We start from the raw sequence: 27,763 nt of genomic DNA on the forward strand, positions 1-27,763 counted from the left end.
CAGAACCAGTCTGACAAAGTTTGGTCAGTGTGTTATTTTAGAATTTCAGATTTATACACGTCAAGGAAGATTTCACTTTTCAGACTAAATCTGCCATCGTGTGATGTTATTTAGTAAATAAAACCTGTGAACACACACGTGTGAGCGACCAAATCCAAGTTTACCATCCCATGTTAGCATATCTGTGCTACACTGTGTGCAAACTAAGCAGCGAAATGCCCGCAAGTCCACACTGTGGGACAAAAGAAGTTTGATATAATATAATATAATAATAAATAACACAACGGAGGAGAAAATAAAATGTTTGTGGTACAACATGAGTGAAGTGCATTACACAATGAGTCAAAGCAGCTCATTTCAGAGATATGTTGCGGAAACATTGAGAATGTGATCCCAACATATTTCAGGGTTGAAACCACAACAACAACAAAAGTTATTGCAGCAAATAAACCAAAATCTGTTTTTGTTTAGTGTAAACAAAGCTGAGGGCAGGACTGTTCAGGTGTTACTACCACCTCCTCTTCCTCTTCTCCTCCTGCAGTACACCAGCCACATTGAGCACCAGGTGGCTGGTGGAGGAGGGACGGACCACACAGATGTAGTAGGCAATGCCGAGGGAGAGCATGGTGGTCCTAATGCTGACAGTGGCTCTCCATCGCACAGAACAACAACTAAAGTACAAACACCAAAGCACCACGAAGCCAGACCTCATATTTTCACACACAAAGTCCTTCCACACGTTGGAGGTCACCCTTCTGTCACAGGAAGCACAGTCAGGAGCGCTCAGGATCGCTGCTTTACACACACTGTGGATGGATCATGTAGCAGCTACATGAAGGCCACAGAGGGAACATTTCCTGTCACTTGTGACAGTGATGTTTACACTGTTGCTGCAGCATCCCCACTCAAACACACTAGTAACAATACAGCTTTAACATGATTAATTATGAGTTACACGAACCATCTGTAAACAACACACCACCATCACACTGACTTACATCTACAGTCTGTATTCACAACCATTTGGCAAACTCGTGGAACAACAAAACAACTCAAAACTCCCACAGTAGCAGGCAGTCACATGTTCTCCATCCTGTCTGTCTGATCGTGTCTGCTTGATGCCGCTCAACCTTCACCCACATCCCAACAAATTCAAATGTGAGCCTACAGCTGCAGCTGTGCTACAGAGGGGAGCACTGAGGTTACACTGTTTAACAGATTTCTATTAATTTTAATGATTTCATATCTAAAAATGAGATTATCTCATTTGTCCTTAATTAGAAATCACAGGCATGCGGCTCCTTGTATTTACTTATAACCACTTCCTACTTATTCAGCAACCTTTAACTGACACTATCCCCAATGCAAGATTAAAAATTGCAATGTCTCTCTGTGCCACAACGGGGCGCTGTTTGACCGTGCTTATAAAGTGCACTAGATTTTGGAGTTTTGAGGAAACCCACATAAAATAGTGCCAACAGTTCATTTTAATCTGTCTAAAAGCTTGAAAATCGGTGCAACAAACACAATTTTACCAGCAATGGATATTCAATATTTACTAGACGAGTAAATATTTAGCATTAATCATTTAAGCAGACATGTCAGACTCACGTGTCTCCATCCATTAGCTTCTCGCTCTTCTTCGACAGTCTGCAGAGCGACACGTTCCTCGTTGAATCCACATTCAGTTACACAACAGCTCTTCTGTGTTTTCATTTCCTCGTGGGCCACAGTTTTCAAAACAACGCTACTAGTTTTGATACTCCGCGGGTGTGCACGCAGTGACTTCCGCATCTCGTGACGTCAGTATACTCTCATTGGTGGATATCAGCCTGGAAAAAAATCACAACCAGTCCCTTTGCACCGATTAAGACCTCTGTAAAGGGTAAAAAAAAATTGGTGTTTTCCACCAGCCCAAAAAGTGATTAAGGCCTCGATAGTGAGCCCGGAGGCTTAAGTTATTTCTGGCTCAAAACGACTTGGTTTCATTCTTGTCTGTGATATTTAACAGATTATAATCCAACCAGCCCTGTTGACACACCTTTAAAAGGTCAATAAACCTCAAAATTGTTGCTTTCCACCTGCCAAAAAAAGTGATTGTGGCCTCTACAAAGTTCCTGAGTGGTTATTTCTGTCTCAAAAGTACATTATAACATTCTTGTCTTTTATATGTTACAGATTATAATCCAACCAGCCCACTTATATACACATGAAGACCCCTTTAAAGGGTCAATAAACCTCAAAATTGTTGCTTTCCACCTGCCAAAAAAAGTGATTGTGGCCTCTACAGAGTGCCTGAGTGGTTATTTCTGCCTCACTAACCTTACTTACCTAAGCTGGATGGAACTGCCTTTTGGGGTGTAATGGTTAAAACTGCTGTTAAAACAGTTGTAAATGTCAACAAATAAGAGTTTGAGGACTTAGTTAATGAACAATTCAGTTATCTGACACATATTAGTATTTAATTTAATTGAATTTTTAAACGGTTTATGTTATTTTATTTCATTGTATTTTATTTTTGACAACGCCATGTCGTTCAAATGCATCTGTAGCCTTCCATTTACCAGCCATGACTCATTGTGGAGGTCGTTTTCCCTTTAATTTTTTTTTTTTTTTTTAACATCGATGCAGTTGTGTCCAGAGCTGATGAAGAGAAAGAGGAGGGGGAGGAGGGTGTGAGAGAGAGAGAGAGAGAGAAAGACAGAGACAGAGACGCTTCAGTATGACATATATCCACAGACAGGGGGAGACACGCAGGAGCGGACACGCGTGTTTTCGTCATGTAACAGCAGACAAGACTCAGATGCAGCTTCAAACTTCATCACAGCATGTAGCCGGAGCTGCAGACAGCCACTGACGCACTGGGATTCCAAAAACAACTAAAAGATCAATAACAGAAATAATCCAGGTAAGCGCGTCACTCCCTCAGCTCTGTCTGAGCTGAGGGATTCTCTTTCCTGACCGCATGCATTTTTGATGGGTGACGTTTAACTTTGAGCTGCTCTTGTGTCAGATGACAGTCGGCCATAGTTGTGCGGTTTGTTTCATAGCCGCGCCGCTGCCTTTCAGCACCAAGGACAGAGAGCCGGAGGCAGCTGCGCAGTCTGGAAGCAGAGGACGCGTCAGAGCCGAGGCTGCAGCCGCGCCGCATAAAGCATGCACACATATCAGTTCATCCGTGTGCACGTCCACGAATCAACTGCGAGGGTGTTTTTTTTCTGCACCGGCCACAGGGTCTTCCGCTGGCTGTCTGGCAATTGTAATGTCAGTCAGAAGAAGGAGTCAGACTGCTGGTTCAAATGTCAGATCAGGAAACAGAAACATTCAGTCATTCTGGTAGGAGGATGGATGCTGCAAGGCCTAGAATGACACCAACCAAAAAATCCGTTTTATCTCATAATGGAGGGTTCTATGTGCAGCTGTTGTGATGTGTGACAGTAGATAAAATGATTTTGTAATTTTGTGAAGACTTCAGTCTGAAAGTTGCATTCCTGGCTTGTTTTGGTTATGATCTACATTTCTGAAGCTTTAAAGGGTATGATTTGATTTAAAGGTGTCCTTTTCAGTGTAATGAACCTCACCTACCACAAATTGATGTCTGGCTAGGTTATTCAAGAAAATCCACAGAACAAATGCTCAGCAAATGAAATTTCTCACAACAAAGTCTGGGAATGTTTGTTTTTTTGTGTGTAAACTGTGTCTGTGTCTACAACAAACTGTGAAACCATGACCGAATGTTGAGAATGGCTGCTATAAAGAACACAGAATAAACACAGTCATAATGATGTCAGATTTACTCTTCTACAACAATCAGTTTGGATTTAGTGTGCTTAATCTCCTCATTAAATGATGCACTGTGTTTTTACAGGGGGTAAAAATGGCCGCCGCACACATCTTCTTGCCTGCTCTGTGCATTGCCACAATCTTCTTCACTGCTGGACTTTGCTGCCCTGAGCTCTGCACCTGCTCAGACAGATACGGCCGCCACGTTGCTGAATGCGCTTACAAAGATTTAACTGAAGTCCCGGACGATTTGCCTCCCAATGTTACAACCGTCAGTCTATCCGCCAACAGGATCAGCACCTTACTGCTGGGCAGCTTTGATAATGTCACCATGGTGACCTCGCTGTGGATGTCCCACAATCAGATAGTCTCCATCGAGCAAGGGGCGCTCACACCGCTGGTTCACCTACGCAATTTTGACATCAGCCACAATAGAATCGTGGATTTTCCTTGGGAGGATCTGCAGAACATGACGGCCCTGCAGCTGCTGAAGTTGAACCACAACGAGATGGTCAACCTGCCCAGAGATGCCTTCTCCAGCCTCAAAGATCTGCACTCCCTCCGACTCAACAACAACAAATTCGTGACCATAGCTGAGGGGACGTTTGACAGTTTGGTGTCGCTGTCACATGTGCAGATTTACAACAATCCTTTGGTGTGCACCTGTTCCCTCGACTGGCTCAGAGACTGGATCTCCACGACCACGGTCTCAGTGGTAGATAAGAATCTGATCACGTGTGCAGCTCCGGAAAATCTTAAAGGAAAAGTGATCAGCAAGTTGCAGGAGTCTAAATGTACAAGCCCAAATGTCACAATACAGACTGAGCCAAACATTCAGGACACACAGCTGTTTGAGGACAGTAAACTAGTGTTGACTTGTGAATTCAGTGGAAACCCTCAACCACTGGTCACATGGGGCTTTCACAGCAATGGCCAGAAGCAAGATCTGGTTTTGTCGTTCACTGAGGATGGCTCTGCAGAATCTAGTGAGGAGTCGCAGAAGTCTGTCAAAGTCCTCAGTAATGGGACTCTCCTGATTCCACGCCTCAGGAAGGAAGATGGCGGCAACTACAGCTGCACCGCCACAAATGAGTTTGGCAGCGTCGAGGCGTCTGTGCTAGTGGAGGTGATGTCGTTGCCGACACCAACGCCTGTGAAACAAACAACGACCACAACTCCAACTTACACAACAACAACCCCATCTATACTCCAGACAACAGGCAGAACATCTATTTTTGATTCAGTGCGTCTCCCTGATTTAAAGAGGAAGGACATCATCAACCTCACGCCCACCTACCCTGCAACTACGGACATCACCTCCAGATCTTACGAGGAAGAACCGAGGCACCCACTGCCCTCTAGTAAATGTGGCTTGACAGCCAACACAAAGTACATTTCTGACAACGTCTTTAATGGGAGCATAGATGACATTAAGCAGTACACATTTGACTTCGGTGTCATTGCTTTAGGAGTGTCAGAAACAGAAGCAACAGTGCGACTCAATCCTCTCCTCATGCCCAGAGATAAGAGCACCAACCGGGCTCCATCTATTGCCACATCTGACAGTGAGGAGCACCTTTCAGATGTTCCAGAAAAGGTCCAGTCCAATGGGTTGTATCTGTGCGTCACCACTGACAACAAACACTCAGCTGTGCAGTGGTCAAGGATCAAGGAGGGCGTCAACACCTACCAGTTCAGCGGTTTACGGCCTGGCACCAACTACTCCCTGTGTCTGACCTACCGAGGTGAGGATTGTGAGGTGCAGGTGCTGTTCACCACCAGGAGGAGGGTGCCCAACCTCCTCATCATCATCTCGGTCAGCATCTGCCTCCTCACTGTGTCCACCGTGCCTCTGCTCGGTGCCACCTGCTTCCACCTGGTGTACAAATACCGCACAAAAACCTACAAGTTGATCCTGAAGGCCAAAGACCAGTGCCACGTGGAGAGGAACCTCGCCGCCAACTTCAACATCCACGCACCACACACAGAGTCACAGAGGAAGATTAACTGCAGCCAGCTGGATGAAGAAGAGGAGGAGGGCGAGACGGAGAGTGCAGACGGGGAGAGAGAGGCGGATACGGAAGAAAGCGTGGTGACAGAGTCCTTTACTTTGTCTCAGTGCAGGGGGAATTTAGACGACTGTGAGGTGGGATCAGAGTACAGTGACCGGCTGCCTTTAGGAGCTGAGGCAGTGAATATTACAAGTAACTACAGATATCCAAATCAGTAACTGTATGTGACGTAACCTCCAGATTTATTTTGCCAAAGGTTCAGTTTCTTTGTAGCCATTATTCTACACTGATCAAATACAAAACCCAAGCTTCATCGCTTAGTGTCCGAACAGGCAGCCAGCTGCTGTATTGATTGTTGTTTCCAACCAAACACTGCAGTGAGAGCTGAGCTATAAGCACGGTTTACTTTGTGTTTTTACTCGTATGTCTTTGTTGCTCCTGCAAACAGCAGCAAAATGTCTGATCCGGAGAGAAAAAGACCATCAAGCAGTTAATGTCTGTGCAGCTTCTGGTCACAATAGTTTGTTATTTTAGGGAAGTGTGTTTGATGTCATATCAGGAGTTAGATTAAATGAATCACACCCCTGTAGCACGAGGCAAGCTTAGGTTAGCATAGCTTATTAGCTTAGCACAAAGGCAGAGTGAAAGCAAAGATGGTTATCTGTGTAATATGCTGCTTCATGCCCTGCCACTTCAGCACACCAGAGTCTCTTGAGCCCATATTGATTTCTGAGTGATTCTACCACCCCATAATTACCAAGCTGATCATTAGACCCCCTGGTCACACTTGCAAATTCACAAATATGCTTATCCAGACCAGCACCACAATCCAAAGTGACAATCATGAGGGCCATGAACCTGATATTTAAGTGCAACAGTAAGAAACATTTCCCCAAAATGCCTTATCTTTCTACATCACTAACTTAAATAAAAGGGAAAGGGAAAAGGGAAAATATAACTTACTTACTCTGGCTTCACATCACACGTTTTATGAAGTGAATCCTGCAACAAAAGATTAACATTTCACCATAATGAATAAACAGATCATTAAATATTTCATCATGTTGTTGTCTTAGAAACTTGATTAATGGCTTTAATTTTTTCCTCATTATGATGATTAGTAGACCAAATCCTGGCAGGTGAAACAAATGCTGTGTCCTAATGAATTCAGTCGTCGCAGTCAAAGTTTGACAACAGATGTTTGTTTGCTTGTGTAGGAGAATGTGAAGTAGATTTAGGCAGTAGAAACTACAAGACACAAATAGACCTTTAGGACTGCAACAGCTCAAAACACAGCAGAAACATGTAAATGTTAATAAATCTTGTGTCGTTTCAAAGAAAATATGATACACTGTGTCCCGCAGCTCTTTGTCCAGTAATACTGTGAACACTTCCTGTGAAGGTAACTGTTAAATCCAAAAGAAAATGTGTTTCAAATACAGTCTGTTGTGGTGAAATGTGGACAATGTTTAGTATTATCCACCGAGTCCACTTTACTGTGTAACAGTATGAGCACTTGTGTATGTGGCTCTGTTGTATCTGGGTCACGTGTCCATCCTGCTGTATCTGTGATAAAAGACCTGCATGCTGCCTGTATGTTGTATCATGTCAAACAATAACTTTGACTCTGTGCTTCCTGTTTTTTTTTTGTTTTTTTTATCAGTTTTATACCTCAGTGATGAAATATATAGTATGTTTTTACCAAAGTGTTTAAACATTCTAACTCTCCTAATCCTATGTGCCTAAATAAAGTTCATTAATGAGATCAAAATATGACTTTTTGTCTAATTGTCTGCAAAAAAATTGCACCAAATACAAAAATGTATCCCAGATTTCACATTGCATCTTCATTAGTTTAACAAAATGTGCTACAAAATATTTACAAGTACAAACAGAAGCTCACTCTAAGTATCACAAACAACACCATAAATGTTTCCAGACAGGGACACATGTTAATTAACGGCACCTAAAATAATCTGGATCTCTTGCAGCCTGGAGGAAATAAAAGAAAATGTAATTCAATTTGAGCCCTTTATTGTTAAGATGTGATGTAGGCGAGTTTAGGACCCAGGCGCAGACACAGTTCAAAACAAAAGGAACTTTAATCCAAACAGGAATTGAGCAGTCCAAAAACAGGGAGCACAAAGGACGAGCTACAGCAAACTGAGCCGAGAGCTAAGGCTAAAACAAATCACAAGGAAGGAAAAACAAAAGGAAGAAACTAAGGCAAACCTAGGGGAAGAAGGTAATCCAATGGAGGGTGAGACGACACGAGGACAAGGAGAGCTGAGGAACGCAGGTAAGACGGGAGGACATCACAGGGGACAAAGACCTGACGAAGACAAAGGAGAGCACAGGACTTAAGTAGGGAAGGAGGACGAGAAGCAGGCAATCAGAGAGGAGGGAGCCATGAGGAAGTAACACAAACAGGAAGAAACAGGGAGCACAGGACTACAAAACACACTAAGAACACAAGAGAGAGGTCAGGAGGGAATACAAGACAACACTGTGAGCACATGAGGGAGAACAGGGGGAAACACAGACAACCAGGACTAGAGACTAAGACAGGAATACAATAATACATGAGGGAGGACAAAGCTATGGGAGGAGGCTAGAGGAGGAGAGAGGGAAGGACTGAGGAGCTGAGAAAAGGAGGGAGGAAGAACAGCAGAGAAGACAAGAGGAGGAGAGAACAGGGGCACAGAGGAGAAAAACAAGCATTAAAATAACAAGGAAAGCAAGGTAAACATGACAACCATAACATTTATTTTCATTTAAGGAGTCACATGTTAAAAAAAAACAGTTTACCTGTAAATCCATTCAAACTGCATCAAGAAAATACTAAATATGTAGCAATATGAAATAAACACATATACTCCTATGATTCTTCAGAGATAATTACCAACAAATGTTTTTATTGTGTTATCTTTTTGTGTTTTGAATATTTTTTCTGTATAAATGAGCATCTTAAATGATCTTAAAAAGTATGAAAGTGCAGAGAACACAATGGGAGCCAGCATCTGCTGTCATGGCTGCATTAACCCCGCGGCACAGATAAGCTGTCATCGACCAGCTCTGATGCTGACATTGATCAGCGCTGTCAGTCCGTGCACGTCAATACGAAACACTGCACCAAGCTGTAGCTGATAACTGTGTGTATATTTTATTGAGTTGTAACAGGGGGACAAATACTAAACATCATGTGTGTCTACACTCCAAACAAGCTCAGTATGGACATAAATATGGCAGGACGGCAGCCACACAACATGAGCAGAGTATTCCAGTCTTTCCTCAACCAAAACAACAGACATAAAGAGGGAGCAGATTTGGCTACGTGAAGCTGAACATTTACACTGGTGTGCTCAGTACACCACCCACTTTATTGCACAGGTTAGTGATCTCATTCAGTTTTTTCCTGGCTTGCCGGGGTCTCAGCGGACTGGACGGGTTCTGCGGCTGCCTCCTTCTGGCTGCTTTTCTTGGAGCTGTGTTTGGGGGTGCCGTTCAAGACGCTGTCTGAGGTCTGGAGCGTCTGGAAGTGCTTTCTGGAGCCCAGCAAGGAAGGGTTGTTGACCAGGGTGTACAGCAGCTGCCAGCGGCAGCGAATCCTGCGGCTGCTTGTCGCCTTGCTTGGCTGGTTCTCCTGAATCCCTGAAAGCATCAAGGAGGAGCAGGCTGAGGGCAGAATGAGACAGGACACTGAGGGGTCCGTGAATTCGCTGCATGCCACCACTGGAGTAGTTCGGTAAACCTGTAAACACGGTGTGTGTGTGTGTGTGTGTGAGGATGTTTATTTTGTGTCTACCTTGCTCTGCGTCTCGTATTTTCTGTCCAGCTCTGCCACCTTCGATCATCATGTCCAGCAGCAACCCGCAGAACGCCTTCATCACTGGGTGTGACTGACTGACCTCCACCTTCAGGAAGTGGGTGTAGTATTGGTAGGCTGTATAGGGTCAAAGGTCACAGAGTAAAGTCAGGATGGAGCCACAGCTTATTATTATAACACATGGTTCCTAGTGGACTAGTTTTACCCGGGTCATAGGATTCTGCAGTGCGGTGCAGGAGGCTGATGTCGACACGACCAAGATGGACGATGTTGAACAAAGCTGTGATCACCATTCTCCATATAGCGACAATCAGTCCCACCACAATGTTGATGAGGAACAGCAGGTACGTCAGCAGGAAGAGACTCTCCCTGAAAAAAGATTCACTTGTTTATAAAAACAAATAAAATCTTTTATCAGGTACTAATGTCTTTATTGCTCTGGAGATGTCGTTGTCATGTCTGATGGAACACTTAAAGTTTTAAAACTGGAATAAACGAACACACCTGTTCTTCAAGTCTCTCGTACCAGCTTCCTTTTGAATAAAAGCAAACTTTGCAGTCACATGTTGAAGCACTGTAACCAGAATCATTGTGACCCAGGCCGGCCTGAGGAAAAACACAAAGATGGAAAATTAAAAGGATAAAATCAAAAAACCCTTAACCCTTAAGGTTTTTTTAAGCGCTGCTGACTCACCAAGCCTTTCCTGCGATTTCAAAGGCGATGATGTTACGGCCGTAAAAAATTGGGATAATGATCAAAAACACCAGGAACAGGAAGCAGATGAAAAATACAACCGTCTGGATTGCCATTCCTGCAGCACAGAAACATTTTAACACAACTTGGTGCATAATATGAAATATTCTTTATGATGTTATTCTTCAAAAAAAAACCTTTAATGAAGCTTTAGTTTCTGAAATTTCTGTGGAATTGAGCCTTGTTGTTGAGCTCCTGTTAGGAGCTGTTTAAAGACGGTTTTGTACCTTTTTGCTAGCATCATGCATGAAGAAAGCTGAAATTAATGGCGATTTTGCAGCTTCTTTAAGTTTTACCGAGGCAGACGGTTGCAGCCTGGTATCCGGTCAAACCCATCCAACACACGACCCCTGGTTTAGATGGACGGATAGTCTTCTGGGTATTGTAAATGTTGTAAATGTCTCCTTTATAGAGTCCTTTCAAGTTTGATCTGAAACAAATAAAACATAAAAATATAAAACATAAAAAAATAAAACACAAAAATACCTTAAATTCTATTATACATATAAAGTAAGAAACTCCAAAGCTGAAGTAACAAAACTTCTTAAAGGCTTGCATTTATTTTGATGTTTAAAATAATAGATATAAAACTGACACAAAAATAGTAGTTATTGAGGATATATATAGACTTTAAAATTTCAGTTTTGCTGCACATACCTGTGGAGAACCATGGACCTCATGAGCATAGTAATGCTAACCAAGCAGGAGAGGGTCATCGCACAGAGGTAGCACACTAACAAACAGCAAGAAAAAAGTTATTTTCTTTTTATATTTTCATATTAAAAATAAGGTGACCTCTCCACACACCTTCCAGCAGCCAAGTGTAGAAAGTCACGATGCTGACGACCTCCATCCTGTCATCTGAGAGGATGATCCCGAAGCCCAGTAACAGGAAGGCGATGTTTTCATCAATACCAGCACGAACGATGTGGAGAGTGGGAACCACCAGCACGACGAGTAACAGCGCAGTCTGAAGGGTGACACACGCACACGCACACAGGATGTGCTTATACAAAGAGCTCAGAATGCATCAGCTCTGACTCTTAAGTGAAAACTTACATGATAAATGGCCACACAGGTGACAAAAGCTGAGACCGCCAGCTTTAGAGGAAAACGGAACACTGAAGGACACAAAGTTACAGCCAGGATTTTCTACTACTGTAAAAGTGTTCACATGATCAGTGGCGTTCATTTCACCTTTTTCGGGTATGTATATGTAACCTTTGATCACCTCCAGGATTCTCTCAGCCAGCGCGGATTTGTCTGAAGCGGAGGAGCTAAACACAGAGAAAACACCATGTTACCACCCACAGTGTGAAGCCTTCTCCTGTTCTATCCATCTTGTTTCCCGAGTCTCTTTACATTCTGCCTGTGTGGTTACCTGCCCTCCTTTTAGTTCTTTATCTGTTTCTTAGCCGGTGCCGTTCCTCTGAAGGTTTAGATACTGATTATACGGCATTACTTTTATCAGCACATCCTCATACATAAGGAACAGATGAGGTCAATTGCCAGTGAATCCCCAAATTGTCTATGGTTCTTTGGGCAGGGCTATAGAGATAAATTGTCACTTTTTGGTTTAGTTATAAGATCTTATTTGGGTTAGAACTGTACATAAAGATGAATGAACTTTCCTTTTAGTCCCAGTGAATACAAACAACAAAGGGGTAAAGTATTATTGTACCAGACTAGGAACATGTTCATTTCTGCTGTGATGTAGCACATTTTAACATGGGAGCCTTTGGGAATTGACCCTTTTGGAGCCAGCCTCAAGTGGCCATGCAAGGAACTGCATTTTTTTAATCCAACCACTACCATGTCTTCAGTGAGGATGGTCTGACTGACACACACGGACAGGCCATTGAAAAAAAAAAAAACTTGCTCTGACAATCTTGGCTGGATAAACAACTACACTGTGATCTATTATCTACTATATATATACTATCTAAAATAATTCCGTGGCTCATGTACAGACCTCATTTCCTGCATGAATGTTTGGTTCATCTCCGCTCACCTGACAGCTGAAGACTTTTTCTTGAGAAGTAACTTTACATAGTTGTTGTAGTAGCTGCTGTCAAGATCCTGGGAGCAAAAACATTTTAAAGTCACTAAAAAATTAGTTTAATAATGGCTGTAAGTCATCTTAGATGTGGATGAATTAATAAACAAACAAGAAACACTTCCTGACTATTTATTTATCTTAAAACTAGACTGAATAAACCTGTTGGTGAAACACAATCTCTGTTGTATTAATATGTTTGAAAGGAAGAAAAAAACACCTCTCTCGTCATAATCTGCTCAAGGAAGGCGAGTTAAAGCCTTTCTATTCTGCACAAGCTGATTACTGTAATCACAGTTGTGTTTTACATAGTTGAAATTCCAGTATCAGCTGCACAGCCTGAGACTGGCTCAAATGTTGCTTTTCTAACACTCAGATCAATAAAGATATGTTTAACCTTTGTCTCACCTCATCTGTCTTTTGTCCTTTGACAAAAAGCAGAGGAAACTGGACACACAGATATGCAAGGCAGGCCAGCTGAGGCAGACTGCCCAGCAGAGTGTAAAACTTATAGATCTGTGAAGAAAAAGAAAATAAATGTACCTTTGTTATTCACCCAAAACACCTCAAAAACTCAATAACTTTATTTGGTCAAGTCCATGTGAAGGGAAAGGGACCAAAGTGTGCGTGTCAGTGCGGATAAAACACACCTTTTGACACCTGTCCATTGTGCATGTTTGGAACAAGAACTCTCAACTTAACTTTCCTGCTGTGTAAACAGTGCAGAAATCAGATCATCATTGGACTCTGTATCTCTCCTAATTTCATCTTTGAGCTCTTTGTTTTAGTAAAATGGTTCACTGTTTTGACAAAGCTAGCAATCTGCTAAGCCTTTGTTGAAAATACTGCTGCATTTGAGTATTGGTATTAGGCTTTGTTGCCTATTAAATTCACTGGAAGAGCTAAAATGTTGGTGTACTGTGAAATATTCCCATCAATGCATATTTTATTATTGTTTATGTCTCACCTCTGGAGTCTTTGGACAGTCGAACTTCTGCCAAACCAGCACTCCAAAGTGCGTAAAGGAGAGAAGCGTGCCGAAGACGTAACCCGCTGTGTGCTGCAGAGTGCCACAGACCAGCAGAGGATAATACAGGACCGGATAGTAGAAAATGGCGATTATCTTCATGTATTCTGGCAGAGAGGAGAGATGGAAAGAAGAAGAATGTATCATTCACTGATATTAAATACTTGAGTGGCCACCTATACCTCCAACTTTACAGCAGAAATAAACCTGTTTGTACATTTTATGTAATCCAGCTTTCTCTCCACTCATTAAATTGAGGAAAAATGAGCATATACAGACCTTTGATGTCTGCTGCAGTGTCTTTGGAGAATGGCAGAGGGTCTGGAGCAATCACCAGCATCGCCAGCTTGCTGAACAGCAGTCCAAACACAGCCATGACCAGGCCTTTCTTCTGAGTCTGGTCCAGGAAGTTGGCTGGGCTGTGAGAACACACAAGAAACCTTTAGATTGATCTGGGAGAAGAGGGATTCTTGTCTGAGATCTAGGCCTTCTAAATTCACCTGAAGATGCTGGAGGAGCCCCTTGTGAATCCCTGGCAGAACTTGTTTTTCCTGGTGAGAACTGCCAGGATTAACATGACTGCCAGCTGCAAGGAAGGATAAAATCCACCATCAGCAAGAATTTCCACATGATCAACAAGTGAGGACAGAACAGCCCGAGGACATCTTCACCATGTCATTCATTTTATGCAAACAAAGTGCTTAAAAACATCTTTATACAAGATATCTAGGGGATTTGAATTTCAAAGGTGAATCAGTCACCATTTCTACTGTATTTCAGCACAGAACTAAACTTGGTCTCATTAAAACTTTCTGAAATGCAACTGTGTCGTGACCTACAAGTTGCAGCCCCGGATCCTTGTTTAGAAGGAGGACATTTGTCTTGTTATGTCTGATCAGCAGCAGTAGTCATCGTTTATGTCACATTATTTACCGAACCTGGAAACCGGGCCATCCTGTGTACAGTATGATGATTTTCTGCACTGTAATTGGGCGAATTAAACGAAAATGAGGGTAAATATCATTAAACTGACACAGCAGATGGATTCATTGCAACACCGAAGATTCAAAAACCTCAGAAACAATCAATCAATTTCTTCCCATACTGTGCTATAGAAAAAGGAGTCTCTGGTTTACGATCTGTTTACCTGGCGGGCCAAACCAAATCGAAAAACGGTTTCTAGCTTTCAGAAAATGGGAACTATACTGTGAGGAACAACACTTTGTCTTAATAATAATAAACAAAATTGAATTTTCATGTTTGAAAGTGAAAATCGAAAAATAAAACAAGACTAGGGACGTGTTTTTGATCATTTTGCATGATCGTTCCCCCCTCCCTTCTTATATGTTTAGTGATGACCCGGAAGTCATCGTCAGTAGAATGTCGCGAAACACCAAACCAAACAGCCTAAACTGCAGAACCTAAAAACACAACTTTATTATTGACACTACCTGAAAAACGTGTTACTGCCATTGAGTGTAAGTCCTCCTCACAAGTGAGCGAAACTTTCCATTTCCAGGAACATAAAAATCAGCCGTGAGCGGCTGGCTTGCGGAAACAACTTCCGGTTTACGACAAGAAAAAAAGAACGTTAACGTAAACATTTTTTCATCGTCGTAGTTTACGTCAAATTTTTTTAATTGATGAAGATGCAGGTGAAAAGATACTCATCTACAGTTTAAGGCTTATCATTGCTGTCCAACACAAAAATTAACCTCAAATAACAAATGCTAGGGCTACTTTTTTGTTGTTTGTTTGTTTGTTTTTGCTTGAGTATACTCACAGATATTGATAGAATGCATATGTGGAAGAGCTTGTCATCTGCTGTTGGGTCACATGGTAAAATAACTCTGTGATAACATGAAAACAATATTTTGTTTTTCAAAAAAAATCTTTCAAATAGACATGAAAATACATTTTTAAATGTCAGAGAAATGTGTTATATTCATTATTTTTTAACAAGTTAGCAAATAAAGAATGATAATCTAATTCCACAACCTTATTTATCAGATTAGTTCTGATTTTAGTACTTTTACTTAAACTATGCAAATTATGCAGGATAACAGGTACAAGGCAGCACAAATCACATGATGAATTTAACAAGACATTTTGACTCACTCCTTCGGTGGTGGTGTTGGCTCTGCGTTGTTGGAGTACCAGTCTGAATAATCATAGTAGGAATATTCAAAAGGCTCAAATTCAACCTTGCTGTTATTCATTTTGGCTGTTCAGTTGAATCAAAAAGGTGACCCAGGTGAAATAAAGATCCAGAGGATTCCTCCAGATCCTCCTCCCCCTACTCCAGTCAGGTAACCTTCGTCAGCGACCTGCTGGTGCTGCAACGTGTCGGGACTGAATGGCCAGAACCGCCCCAACACATTCCAGCTCAACTAAGAACTCAAGGATGCAGATTAACAGCTGCACAGAGGGGAGGGAGAAGAGAGAGGTTCAAGTTTACAGCAGAGAAGAAGTGAGAATTTCCAGTTTTCTTAATGTCTTAACAGGTGTCAACATCAGTAGCACATCAGGATGCAAACAAGAAATCCTTCACCTGCCAGACTGTCTTTGTGTGAGCTCTGCAGTCTATGAAAGGACCGAGACAGAGGTCATTTTGTCACAAGTGCTGTTTTATTAGATCACAGTTTGTGTCCAATTTTCTTCATTCTACTCTGTGTCTACTATCTTTCATAAATCTTGTTGAAATCCTTGATTTACAGTTATGTAACATAATGCCTTATGTTTGGTGGTTTAATGCACCACACCACTGTGTGATTCCTCCTTTCACGTAAGTTGTTTTCAGCATTTTATGACGATTTTCCTCAGTCTGGCGGTTACTTAACAGACTAATCTCATAATAAGGTGAAAATCCATTATTTGAACAAAGGCAACCTTTGTGTGAAACGAGCTCAGCGCAGGTCAAAATGAGAATACTGACACGTGAGGAAAAGCCTCACTTTGGGATGATAATATAAGAATCCAGCTGCAACCAGTGCTGCTGCAGAAGAGCTGATGGAGGATGACAAACACAGACCGCAGGCGTCCCCAGACCGCAATGTGAAGGAGGACTCCTGTTAGTTCTTCCAATGCCCTTTTACTGCCTCATAAATATTATTGTTTAAAGGCACATTAACAGATCCGTCGAAAGCAACTCTGTAAAACCAGATGAATTTCTTTGGAGTGTTCAAAGTTTCCTGATCTGGATCGGTGAGCTCGCTCACATGACCTCACAGGGCCAGCTGATCTGATCCCAGGATTTTCTGACGTCCACAGAGCCTGGCACCGAACCCGCAGTTAATGCTGTTTCCACACAGAGATGCCACCACTGATGTGCTGGATGATATTTTTGTCTTCCTAAACTCCAAATTTAGAGCCCAGTTTCGTTTTAAGAGTGATAAATAACTTTATTCTGAGCAGAGCACTGACTCACTTTTTGCTGTCTCAGGGCTCTGTGATGTGTCTCTTTGAATCATGAAGGCAAAAATAATACTGAGTGACGTCTCTTATCAGGCTGACATTTATCTGAGGTACACCGACACTCAATTTATGAAAGCGCAATCATCGGATTCGCATCTCATTTCAAATGGGAAAGCACTTTATTTGAATAAACTGTAAAAGTCACACTATACCTCGTGCTTCTTTTAAATGTACAATATAAAACAGTTCCTCCAACATGAAGTCAAGTTCAAATAAAGTCAGAATGATTCTCATTTAAACTCCAATCTTCCTCCTAACAAGATGTCCAAGTCGGCCCATCGGTGGCCTAGTTTCTTCACCAAAGACTGTCTCCAGGAAATGTTCCTAACAGCCTCCTAACTCCGTTCATCTGTTCCAAACTGTAATTGGGATACATGAGTCTTATTCACTGTGACAGATTGGTCAGAGCACTGTCTTTTGGGACTCTGTGTGTGGTAATCAGCCAGCAGAGGGTGCTCTTGTTGAAGGTGTCTCTACAAACTCTGTGTTGTTGTTACATATTAAAATTCAGTATTTCCTCCAAAGCTGTTGGAGCAGTTTTTACTTCATCAAGGCATGACAACATGAACACATTAATGACAGCAGGGGCAGACAGTCCATCTAACACCAAACAAATAAACATCTGCGTTGTAGATTTTACAGAAAAATAGACACAAACATGATGAGACACTAAATGGTGACGCATGAATGTGAGTCTTTTTAGACACAAAATCTAAATATGATACAAATAGACAGCAAGCATGATGATGATGATGATGATAACTGCATATTATTATTATTTTTTTACAATGCCCTGATGTGGAAACAACAAACAAATAATAAAGTGGCCTTTACAAAAATAACAGCACACAGAATCTCTGATATATACACAGTAATATAAAAGCAAAGACCTGTCATGTCTCATCTCATCCGCAACAGGTGACTGCATTAGTTCTTAAACATGTCACACAGCAGTTTCTCCATGGGAGTGTTTCCGATGGTCCTGTGGAAGAACAGCAGCTCTATCCGCTCCGAGTTCACAAAGCGCAGAGAGGGAAGAAGAAGAAGCAGCTTTCCAAACCTGAACATGAACAATCAATCGTATTAGAATCAGGAAACAACGGTATATACATCAGAATCGACTGTTTATTTAGGTGGACTGCAAACAACATGAGGTTTTACACCAACATGGTGGCCACGTCTGCCTTTTAAAACAGGATTAGCTACAAAGTCAAAGAAGTCATTGTAAAAGCTTGTTGATGCCCTCTAGTGGCTAGGTAAAACAAGCTGTAGCTGTCTCTTTTAAAGCTGTCAATAAAATGCATTCTGGGAAATAATAAGTAAAGATATTTGAATAAATCGTCTCGAAGTTGAGGATGTTTATGAGACAGGACGTTACCTGGCTGGTTGACTGGGGTAGTGTGAACGGATGTGCTGTCCCAGCATGACTTGAGACTGATCCTGCAGGTTCTCCACTTGTTCTGGATCTTTCAACCCGCGGGTCTCTGAGGAAGAAAGAGCTGTGTAAGTCACACAAAGACTGTAAAATATCTGCTGACCACTTTCATATAATTACATATTTTACTTTTTTATTATTTATATTAGACTAAAAAAAATTTATTCTCATTTTACTCTTGTTAATTTACATTTAATTATAACCCACCACAGTATATGTCTGTATTGATAATGTAAATGATAAAATGATTAAAAAAATATATATTTATGGACATGTTAGCCACATGGTGGTGCTAGAAATAAGCTCATTTGGTAACTGAAACATTAATAACTCATGCAGCAGTACTAAGAAATACTACACTAAGAAATGTGTTTTGCCCCACACCTGGCTTGAAGAGCACGATGGCCTTGAGGCAGGCGAACTCGGTGGGGTCAACGGCGAGAGCCTTGAAGCGGCTAAAGACCTCCTGCAGGAGGCGCAGGTCCAGGCTGGTGTAGCTGGTTTTGCCCTGCATACCTGGGCAGAGGTCCGGCAGAGAGAGCAGGGGGCAGCTGTCCAGAGGCAGAGACCACTGGATGGCACAGAGCAGGAAGAGCTCGCTCCAGGCCTCCTCCAGCAGGATCACCTGGTGGGAGAGGAAAATGGTGCTTTAACAGCTCAGAAAAACAGATGGAAGCTCATTTGTTTCTCATGTTAGATTATTAAGTAGCCTTTGTTATAGTTATACCTGGTCTCTGAAGGGCAGGTTAGAGAAGACTGGCAGGTTCTTGGCCCACTTCACCGACATGAAGAGCAGCCTTGCTGAGGTCTCGTACACGTTTTCAGAGCTGGATGGGTATAAAGCCATGTGGTACTCTGAGGACGCCCGCTCAGGCTCATTGCTGGTCACATCAATGTTTTCATCCACTGAAACAGAAAAGATGAGGTTAGAGTCAGGTGGTGCGGCTTCTTTAAGCTGCACATGAACTTTTTTTTTTTTGCTGGTCTTACCATCTTCTGGCTCCAGCTTGGCGCAGGTCTCAGCCGTCATGAGGCTGGCCATGAAGCGGTGGTTGTTCTGTGGACTGACGCAACGCTGGGGGGCAACGGAGGAGGTGATGGACATGGAGGAGGTGATGTGGGGCCAAGTGATGACGGAGCCGCCGGAAGAAGAAGAAGAGGAGGAAGAAGAGGAGGAGGAAGAGGAGGTGGGCTCTCGTGTGGTGGCCAGGTGCTCCTTCTCAGGGTCCACATCAATGGAGTCCAGACGGACCTGAGCTGTGCTGCGGGGCTGCCGCTCGTTCTGCACGGCTACACAGAGGGAACAAGGAGAGATCATGATACACACATACAGTTATCATCATTTTTGAATGTGTGTCACGTGACACATGATTCTGTGTGTGTAACACACACTCACCGTCCTTATTCATGCCCGCCTGCAGGCACTTCTTCAGCCGACATGCCTGGCACTGGTTGCGATGAGCCTTGTCCACTGGACACATGCCTGTACCGGCCTGACACCTGGTAACACACAGCCACGCGTTTAAAGGGAAAGTACACTAAAAACCAACAGACATTTCATAACCTGTCAGACTGGCAACTGGCAGATTGGATCACAACCAGGCTAATAAATGTCTTAAGCAAACATCCACCAGAATAACCTCCACAAAAACATAAAAATAAAGCAACAAACCATTTATCAAATTATAAAGGAGTTTATTAGGGCCTATTTTTGTATCTCAAAAAAAGCAATATTCTTGTTTATTCTGTTTTAAACAATATTCTTGAAAATATTTATATAAATAAATAAAAGTGTATTTTTATTCTATGATCAAGTGAAAAAATATATAGATTATATTGAAACTATTTTACACCTTTATTAAAATAAAGGGCCAAGTTGTAATTTTGACCATAATTACATGTAAATTCAAATATTATATTACTACTTTTTTACTACTACTATTATATTTTTAGATTTATTCGTCACTTTGTAATCAACAGAAGATTCAGTGTTTGGAATTTTGCGAATTCTTTTATTACCATTAGATCTTAAAATAGGATTAACAGCCATCTTTTTGTAATCTGAGATGCAAACAGTTATTCTGTAAATTTAATAAATCTCCAATTAGTCAATATTTGTAATTTTTAAGGGAAAGTTGAGGGAATGTGTTGAAAGAAGCACTGTGTCCTGACACTTTAAATTTGCCTTCATTTCCCATAATGCACCTCACATGCATTTTTTGTTTTACAATGAAACTGTGAAATCACCTGTAAATCAGCCTCCTCCTCACACTGCGTTTGAAGAAGCCGCTGCAGCCGTTACAGGCGTAGATGCCGTAGTGTTTCCCACTGCTGGTGTCGCCGCACACTTTGCAGACCAGGGCCGGGCTCAGTGCTTTGCCCGGGGCCGGACTCTTGGCTGTGAGTCAAACAGAGTCACACAGGGCAGGTGGGTTAGTTTGGTATTGTTTCATACATGTGCCTGCCATCTGTACCCTCAGCTCGGCCTGCATGTCTGACAAAAACACGAGCTACAATATTGCAGCAGCCGTTTGGGTCTGAAAATCTCATTTAGGGGATGATTAAAAAAATTAAAACAAAAATAATGGCTGGAGGCAGATTAACAACAAAAACAAATGAGACGGTGATGCTGTAATTAATCCAAATAAACCTATTAAACATATTTATTTTAGTTTTCTCTCCTTTAATTGAGTACATCTATGACACTTGTGTCAAATATTAAACATATGTTGTCATTTTTCCCCTGTAAAGTTTCCCCTTGATGTTTCAGGCTTCATGGGCACTTGTTGCTGGCTCTTACCTCCTCGGCTGTCATCAGTCCCGCCGCTGCCTGACGATTCAGTCGGGGAAGAAGACGGCAACATGGGGATCTTTGGCAGGTGATCCTCCATCCTTTTTCACAGAAACTGTCTCTTAATTACCGAGCAAGTGAGATTTGCTGTAAAAATGTTTGCCTTCCTCAGGGATCAATGCAGAAAAAGTTCCTCTTTGTTGCAGTAATAAGTTAAAATGGGCCTCCGGTGGTCCCTCTGTAGACAGGTGGCAGCCTCAACTGAGTTGTAGCCTGTGGTGTGGAGATGCAGATGGGCTAGTGTCCTGCCATGAGCTCGAGCTGACACTTGTTGCACGTCAACAGGTTGTGTGTCCTCCCTTCATTCGTCGGGGTCTGTCACTGTCTGTGGGTTCTCCTCGGCAGCAGGTCCTCAAAAGGGAGCCCAGGGGGGTGGAAGGGGGGAGGATTAGCCCCAAGCGCTGTGTAAGCAGCATGCTTATTTGTCATCCTTTTAATCTTTACTGTTCATCTACTGGATCAATCAGTCACATTGCCAGAACATTGGTGCTGCTGGATCTTCACTGAGTCTGCAAAGAGAAGTAACTGAAGTAAACACCGGCGATGACTCCAGAAGCTCTGAGGAAGAGTTGTAACTGTAGACCGGTTCCTGTCCGTCTCCTCTGTCCACATCAGTCAGCGCTCCTCTTCAGTATCTGCATTTAAAGGGATGATTACACGAGGCGCACATTATTATATTTACCAGCCACTTGAATTTGTATGTCTCCCCTCCTTTTGCTGCCTCTGAATTCCAGCTCCATTTCCCCCCCTGCTGTATATTTGATCTGTGTGATTGCTTCCCATTCATAATGACTCCCAGTGTTTGCAGTGGAGCTGCCTATTAACTCCCATTTCCCTCTCTCTTTTTTTTTTTTTTGACAAACTGGAGATCATGTGGAAAAAGGTCACAGAGGGAATAATGGAGTTTTGAATGGCTTATGTTTCTGTCAATGCTAATTTAGCCTATTCATGAGGGTCGACCATTTATTATTGATAAGCTAGAATTATCATACATCTGGCATTTTCGATAGGCGAGCAGTTTTTAAGCTGCAGAAGAAGAACCAGAACGGGGCCAAAAAAAATAAATAAATAAATAATAATGAAACATGCAGGCTTGTAATCACATATAAATGAAATTGACTTTACCCCAAATGTCAGACAATTTAGGGCTAAATGAAAAGCACATTATTGCTATAATAAGGACAGGGAAAGACAAACAGGGCATCACAATGCTCCTTCCTATAGCAGAGTGAGTCAGTGATGGAGGGTCCCAGTTAAAGCTGAAAAGCAGGTGTCACACTGTGTTTTTTCTGCTGTTAGTGACGCAGTCTGTAGAGGATGCTAACTGTTCCTGACATCTGTGACCTGGCATCTGTACTCACTGTTATTTGTTTGCTGTTTGTTCTGTGTATAAATGCATGTCAATAGTCGCTAACTTGCTCTGAGGATGCCATATGATCAGCAGCCAGTAGCCTGCCAAGTGTGCTGAGCAGGTGGAAGTGACACTATGAGGGCTGTGAGGATGAACACAAACTGTAAAGTTGTGGGCCGGGCTAAAAAGAAACCCCAAAAAAAGGACAAAATAGGATTTTAAATAATGACCGGAACTGCAGATTCATGCTATAAATATAGATTTTAAAAGGGACATCTTTCATACCCCCCCTTTGATTCCATACAAATATGATATGTTATTGTTAGAAATAATGTTAATTCAAGATGAATCTATGATTATATAACCAGAAAAAGACAAACATCTGTTTCATATCCGTTAAAATCCAAGTAGAAAATGTGCTTGAGGAGCAACATTTATTGTTGATGTCAGCATGTTTGAGCTCTACAAAAACAAGGCCTGGACATAATTGGGAAAAACAAAGTGCAGAGCAGTTAAGGAGATTAGAGGTCGACCACATTTTGTCTGCCTGGGCACGGGCCACATGCAGTCACCACAAGACTTTGATGAGGAGGGGGAAGAGACACAATTAGCTCAAAAGATTAAAAGAGCAGTGAAGATACACTTCTTGTGAGCATCTTTAGCCATATGGTGGCTACTCTCTTCATCCTTGGCCAAGACACTGTTGACCTTTGTGAGATTTACCAGTTAATTAGTCTTCTGAGGTCAGCGGTCTGCAGGTTTTCTGCGTGGATTCACCCAATTACACACTGATTACTGATCAGCTGATACGGACTCCTTTGTATGTCTCCCTGCTTTTACATGTATTTGTGTGTGTGTGTGTGTGTGTGTGTGTATATATATATATATATATATATATATATATACGATTTTAAAATCCTCAAAACAGCTTCTAGTCCACTTGATGTTTTTGACTAAAATCAGCTAACCGACTCATGCCGTGTGTGACTTGACTGAACTTCATATATTATGCAGCTTTAATTCACTTCAAATGTGCGGCTGGTTCCTTTAAATATCTTATGAGCAAAGAACCTCATGAGTGATTGCATTATTGCTTTATTATTTATTGAAATCAGCGTGTGCTAGGTGTGTAAGAAGGACTGGGGCTGGCAATAACTAAACTAAAAAGCTTAATGGAAGTATGATGGGTTTAAATGTTCAGGAATATCTGTGATTAATAATGCTTTTATGCAGTCGTTTGTTATAGCCATGAAGGCATTTTGCGTTTATTTTTGAATTTTCTTTGCCTCCTCGTGTTCTTCACCTTTTGTGGTGGTTTGGGGTTCTGTGGTGTGAAGAGGAATGGTGGAGGTGGAGGTTTAAACCCACACCGTCTGATGTCTGATTTCGCCTTGTGTTCTTCCTCTCCTTGTTCTTTGTTTGTTTGTTTGTTTTATTTCATTTTTTTCTTTTTGTTTTTCATGTTTTTTGATTTGATGTGACACTGCTGTTTTCTCACTATGCCTGAGTGGGTTTTCATTCCAAAGACGTGCTTGTCAGGTCATTGAGTGTGAATGGTTGCTTGTCTATCTGTGTTGGCCATGCGATGGGGTGGCAACATGTCCAGGGTACAGCCTCGTGCCCGTTGACAGCTGCATAGGCTCCTTTGTTTAGTTGATTTTGTACAGTTTTAGGTTTAATGGGGATTGGTGTTGGGATGCTGGAGGTTTAAGCCCACTGTCTGTTTTTTATCCTTCTTGTGTTCTTGTCTTTTGTCTTTTTGATTTGGTTTGATTTTTCTCCTCTTTGCCTCTGTGCTCTCTTCTTCTATTTATCCTTTTTTGTTATTTTTTTTGTTTGATTGAAGTGTGGGTTAGTGTGATCAGACCCACGGCTTCTCTTCTTTCTCTCATTCTTCCTTTTCTCTTTTCTTCGCCTCCTTTCTCTTTCCTTAACTTACTTTACATTAAGTTACCGTGGGTTTTTTGCAGTGTGTGTACACAGTTTGGTGTGAAGGTGTTGAGCTGCTCTCTCTATTTAGAAGATGACTGTGCTGTTGAGATGATGAGCGTCTGCAGCCGGCTGGACGGGCCAATCACAGCATTGTAATAGTTTACATAATAATAATACGCCTGCAGTACACAGTGACACCGCCGAGTTTTAGGTGAAGACATGCTTACATGAGCAGGCCATAGATTATGCCAAGACAAATAGATTAGTACAGGAGCAGTCTAATATTAGGATTCAAATAATGATTAGAGGAGCCTGTTATGTAATGACATTAATGAGTCTATACTTCATATGAGGCTTTGGAAACAAGTGACAGCACACACCTCCATCAACACCTCTCCCTGTCACAAGGCTGCATCATCTGTTTGTTTGTTTGTTGTCCAGATCTTTACCACAGAATATCAGAAATAAGTTACAGGTAACATCACACAAGTTAATGCATCTACTTATAACTCATAAATACTCATATTTCTAGACATGAACATTTTCTTCAGTGATGTTTGCACAAGTACAAATGTTTGTCATCTGTCTCCTCTAAATTTCTTGGCAACATTATGTCATTGCTAAATAAATTAAAATAGATGGACGGACGGACAGACTGAGAAATTCCACATCAGGCAATGTACAGGCAGCCAGCTTTCTAAATGGAATATTATAAATATAATAAATAAATAAATAATAAAAACAATAGTAAAAGAAAATAGTACATTTAAGTTCCATAGCAATCACACTGTATTGGGCCCTATACAGTGAGTACGCTCATGTTTCTTGTACTCCACCCTTGTGATTGTCCGATTGTTTTCATCTGTGACTCGTTACCTTCACCTTGTGCATTTTGTCCCCTGTGCTCTCCCTCTTCTCTCTTATCTGTTTTGCTACTAGGGGTGTAAGAAAAATTCGATTCTGTGATATATCGCAATATTTTATTTGGGGATACTGGTATCGAATTAAGTTGTGGCCAAATCGATTTTTTATTAATTATTTTTATTATTATTTATGAGCAAACATTTATTTAAAATTAATATAATTAATTTCAACATCTTACTTTTTTGGTGCACACTGTCTCTTTCAGAGAGACACATACACAAAAATACAAATATATATATATATATATATATATATATATATATAAATCGCAATATACACAGGCTTTGTTACAGTATCGGGATATATTGTATATTGTATTGTATCATGGCATGTGTATTGTGATATGTATCGTATCGCCAGATTCTTGCCAATACATTTGCTAGCATGCTTTTTTGGCTTTTCTGTCCCACAATCCGCTGCTCAGAGGGGGATATGTCACCTGGGACAATTTAAAGTAACAATATACCAAAACTCTGTGACATCAGCAAGTGCCCATATTACCACCAACTATATTAGTCACAGTATTTAAACCATGTGAACAAGATCGTCAAAATTCGAAGTGCCATGTTGTGATGTCACACTTCTATGCATGCAAACATATGTAGTCTTTAGGGGCAGATGTGCTACATATACATAAATAGTAGAAAAGTTTTAGTGAGGGCACGTTCTTCAGTCTTTCTATGTTTGAGAACAACCCCTATTATCACATATATTGTCCACACAAATGATTACATCACCGCCCTACACTTCAGTAACCTCGCTGGCCTTTCATATGAAAGAGGATAACACACACACACACACACACACACACACAGATGAGTGTTACCATGGATCATGAAGGAAACTCAAGGAGGAGCGCGGGGAGAAGGGGGTGGTTAAATCTGATCTGTCCAGTGCTGACGATGGCATTGTGACTGCGTCCTCCCATCAGCCCCATCAGTGTGTGTGTGTGTGTGTGTGTGTGTGTGTGTGTGTGTTATATAACAGTGTGATAAAGCTGCCTTTGGGATCTGACTGTGACCACTGAGCCTCTTACCTGTGCGTCAAGTGGAAAGCTCCAGCACCATCCTCATCTTCCACATCACTCATCTCAGTAGCTGTTGTGCTGTTTTAGTTTTTGACTAGATAACAAACTGCACTGCACTAATGTCACAAACCTAACTTATGGAAACAATCCACTACTCCACCAGTAATAAGAATTTACAGGAAAGAAGCACACAGGTGATGTTAACACACCAACCATCACCAGAAGCCTTACTGCTCAGATTTCTGTTAGCATGAAATGAAGTGAGCCTGTCTCGCCAAACAGTGAAGTCAAGATGGACACAAAAATGCAGCAGTGTGTTGTCAAGTTATTGTCCACTAAGCTGACACGATGGATGATGCAGTTCCTCTCACTTATAGGTGCCGCCATGTTAGAAAAAGACATCATCTTAGACCCAGGATCTACGCAGTAGATATTAAAAGATGTTGATGATAAAAGATGATCCCCCACTTACTCATCGGCCAAACCCCTCATCAAACTTTGGCACATCTCGCCTGCTCCATTAGCTCCGATGACTAACTAGCTGTCATATCTTCAATCTCAATTTAAAATCAATGAGCAAACATGAGAGTACCAGAGTAGAGCCATGGTTTGTTGTTAGCCTACAGTATGCTACCTTCACCTTTGTATAATGTCATGTCATGTGATTTACTACTGTTTCCAGCAGGATCTTTGCTGATAATATTTCAACAGGAATAAAGTATAAACTCTTAAATATATCTGCATGGCTTAGAACTATTCAGATCCACCACGTCCACCCTCAGAGGCCCCTCCAGATGCACTGTATAGGCCACATGGTCAGTGTATAAACCGGGCCGGCCGTGTGTCCAGCTCGTTCCCTCTGTCCTGACCTAGATCTCTGACAGTAAACAGCTGCTTCCTAAAGCGACGTCGTGCTGCCATCAGCAGAATGGCCCGGAGAGATAAATGTCAGATTGGTCCTCGGCTGAGCCTCTTGATGCAGCTCAGGGCCCCGCAGTTTGTTTAGGAGACACATACACACATAATAGGCAACTGTTGCTGCTGCTGCTGCTGCTGGTGGTGGCATTGTTTTTTTGTTTTTTCGTTGTCTGTTGTTTTAATTAACACTGTTCGTATTAAAGGGGCCTCATGTCTGCTTCACTGAGCATCAATGAGTGATGAACATCCAAAGATTTACCTCAGTGAAGGTGAAATCTGTTTTCAACTGGACTCTAAAATAGATTAGAAATTAACTAATGATGCAGCAACTCATGATTTGAGGTAAAATAGCAAAAATATGATTTGGGCATTTTTAACATTGTCTGTCTTGTT

At 41.7% G+C, this 27,763-nt stretch overlaps 3 protein-coding genes across 3 annotated transcripts; 1 reads left to right on the forward strand and 2 right to left on the reverse strand.

The window, feature by feature from the left end:
• The first annotated feature begins 2,737 nt into the window (after positions 1–2,737).
• Positions 2,738–6,637, forward strand: LOC114433564 (immunoglobulin superfamily containing leucine-rich repeat protein 2-like). The gene is made up of 2 exons (XM_028402209.1): positions 2,738–2,908; positions 3,869–6,637. Exon 2 carries the CDS (start codon positions 3,878–3,880, stop codon positions 6,011–6,013), a length of 2,136 nt encoding a protein of 711 aa, XP_028258010.1. The 5' UTR covers positions 2,738–2,908; positions 3,869–3,877; the 3' UTR covers positions 6,014–6,637.
• Positions 6,638–8,952: 2,315 nt separating this feature from the next.
• LOC114433526 (receptor for retinol uptake stra6-like) lies at positions 8,953–14,035 on the reverse strand. The gene is made up of 15 exons (XM_028402152.1): positions 13,959–14,035; positions 13,738–13,877; positions 13,399–13,565; positions 12,840–12,947; positions 12,387–12,454; positions 11,573–11,652; positions 11,435–11,496; positions 11,183–11,345; positions 11,033–11,108; positions 10,672–10,805; positions 10,316–10,433; positions 10,126–10,227; positions 9,827–9,990; positions 9,601–9,738; positions 8,953–9,470 (listed from the first exon to the last, which is right to left on the reverse strand). Exons 1-15 carry the CDS (start codon positions 14,033–14,035, stop codon positions 9,196–9,198), a joined length of 1,872 nt encoding a protein of 623 aa, XP_028257953.1. The 3' UTR covers positions 8,953–9,195.
• Positions 14,036–17,859: 3,824 nt separating this feature from the next.
• LOC114433459 (photoreceptor-specific nuclear receptor-like) lies at positions 17,860–21,258 on the reverse strand. The gene is made up of 8 exons (XM_028402026.1): positions 21,168–21,258; positions 20,615–20,765; positions 19,764–19,867; positions 19,358–19,657; positions 19,095–19,273; positions 18,752–18,992; positions 18,311–18,416; positions 17,860–17,992 (listed from the first exon to the last, which is right to left on the reverse strand). The coding sequence occupies exons 1-8, from the start codon at positions 21,256–21,258 to the stop codon at positions 17,860–17,862; spliced, it is 1,305 nt and encodes a 434-aa protein (XP_028257827.1).
• Between the last annotated feature and the right edge of the window lie 6,505 nt (positions 21,259–27,763).

The sequence above is a fragment of the Parambassis ranga genome, chromosome 3 (assembly GCF_900634625.1).
Source record: "Parambassis ranga chromosome 3, fParRan2.1, whole genome shotgun sequence".
Classification (NCBI taxonomy): Eukaryota; Metazoa; Chordata; class Actinopteri; family Ambassidae; genus Parambassis; species Parambassis ranga.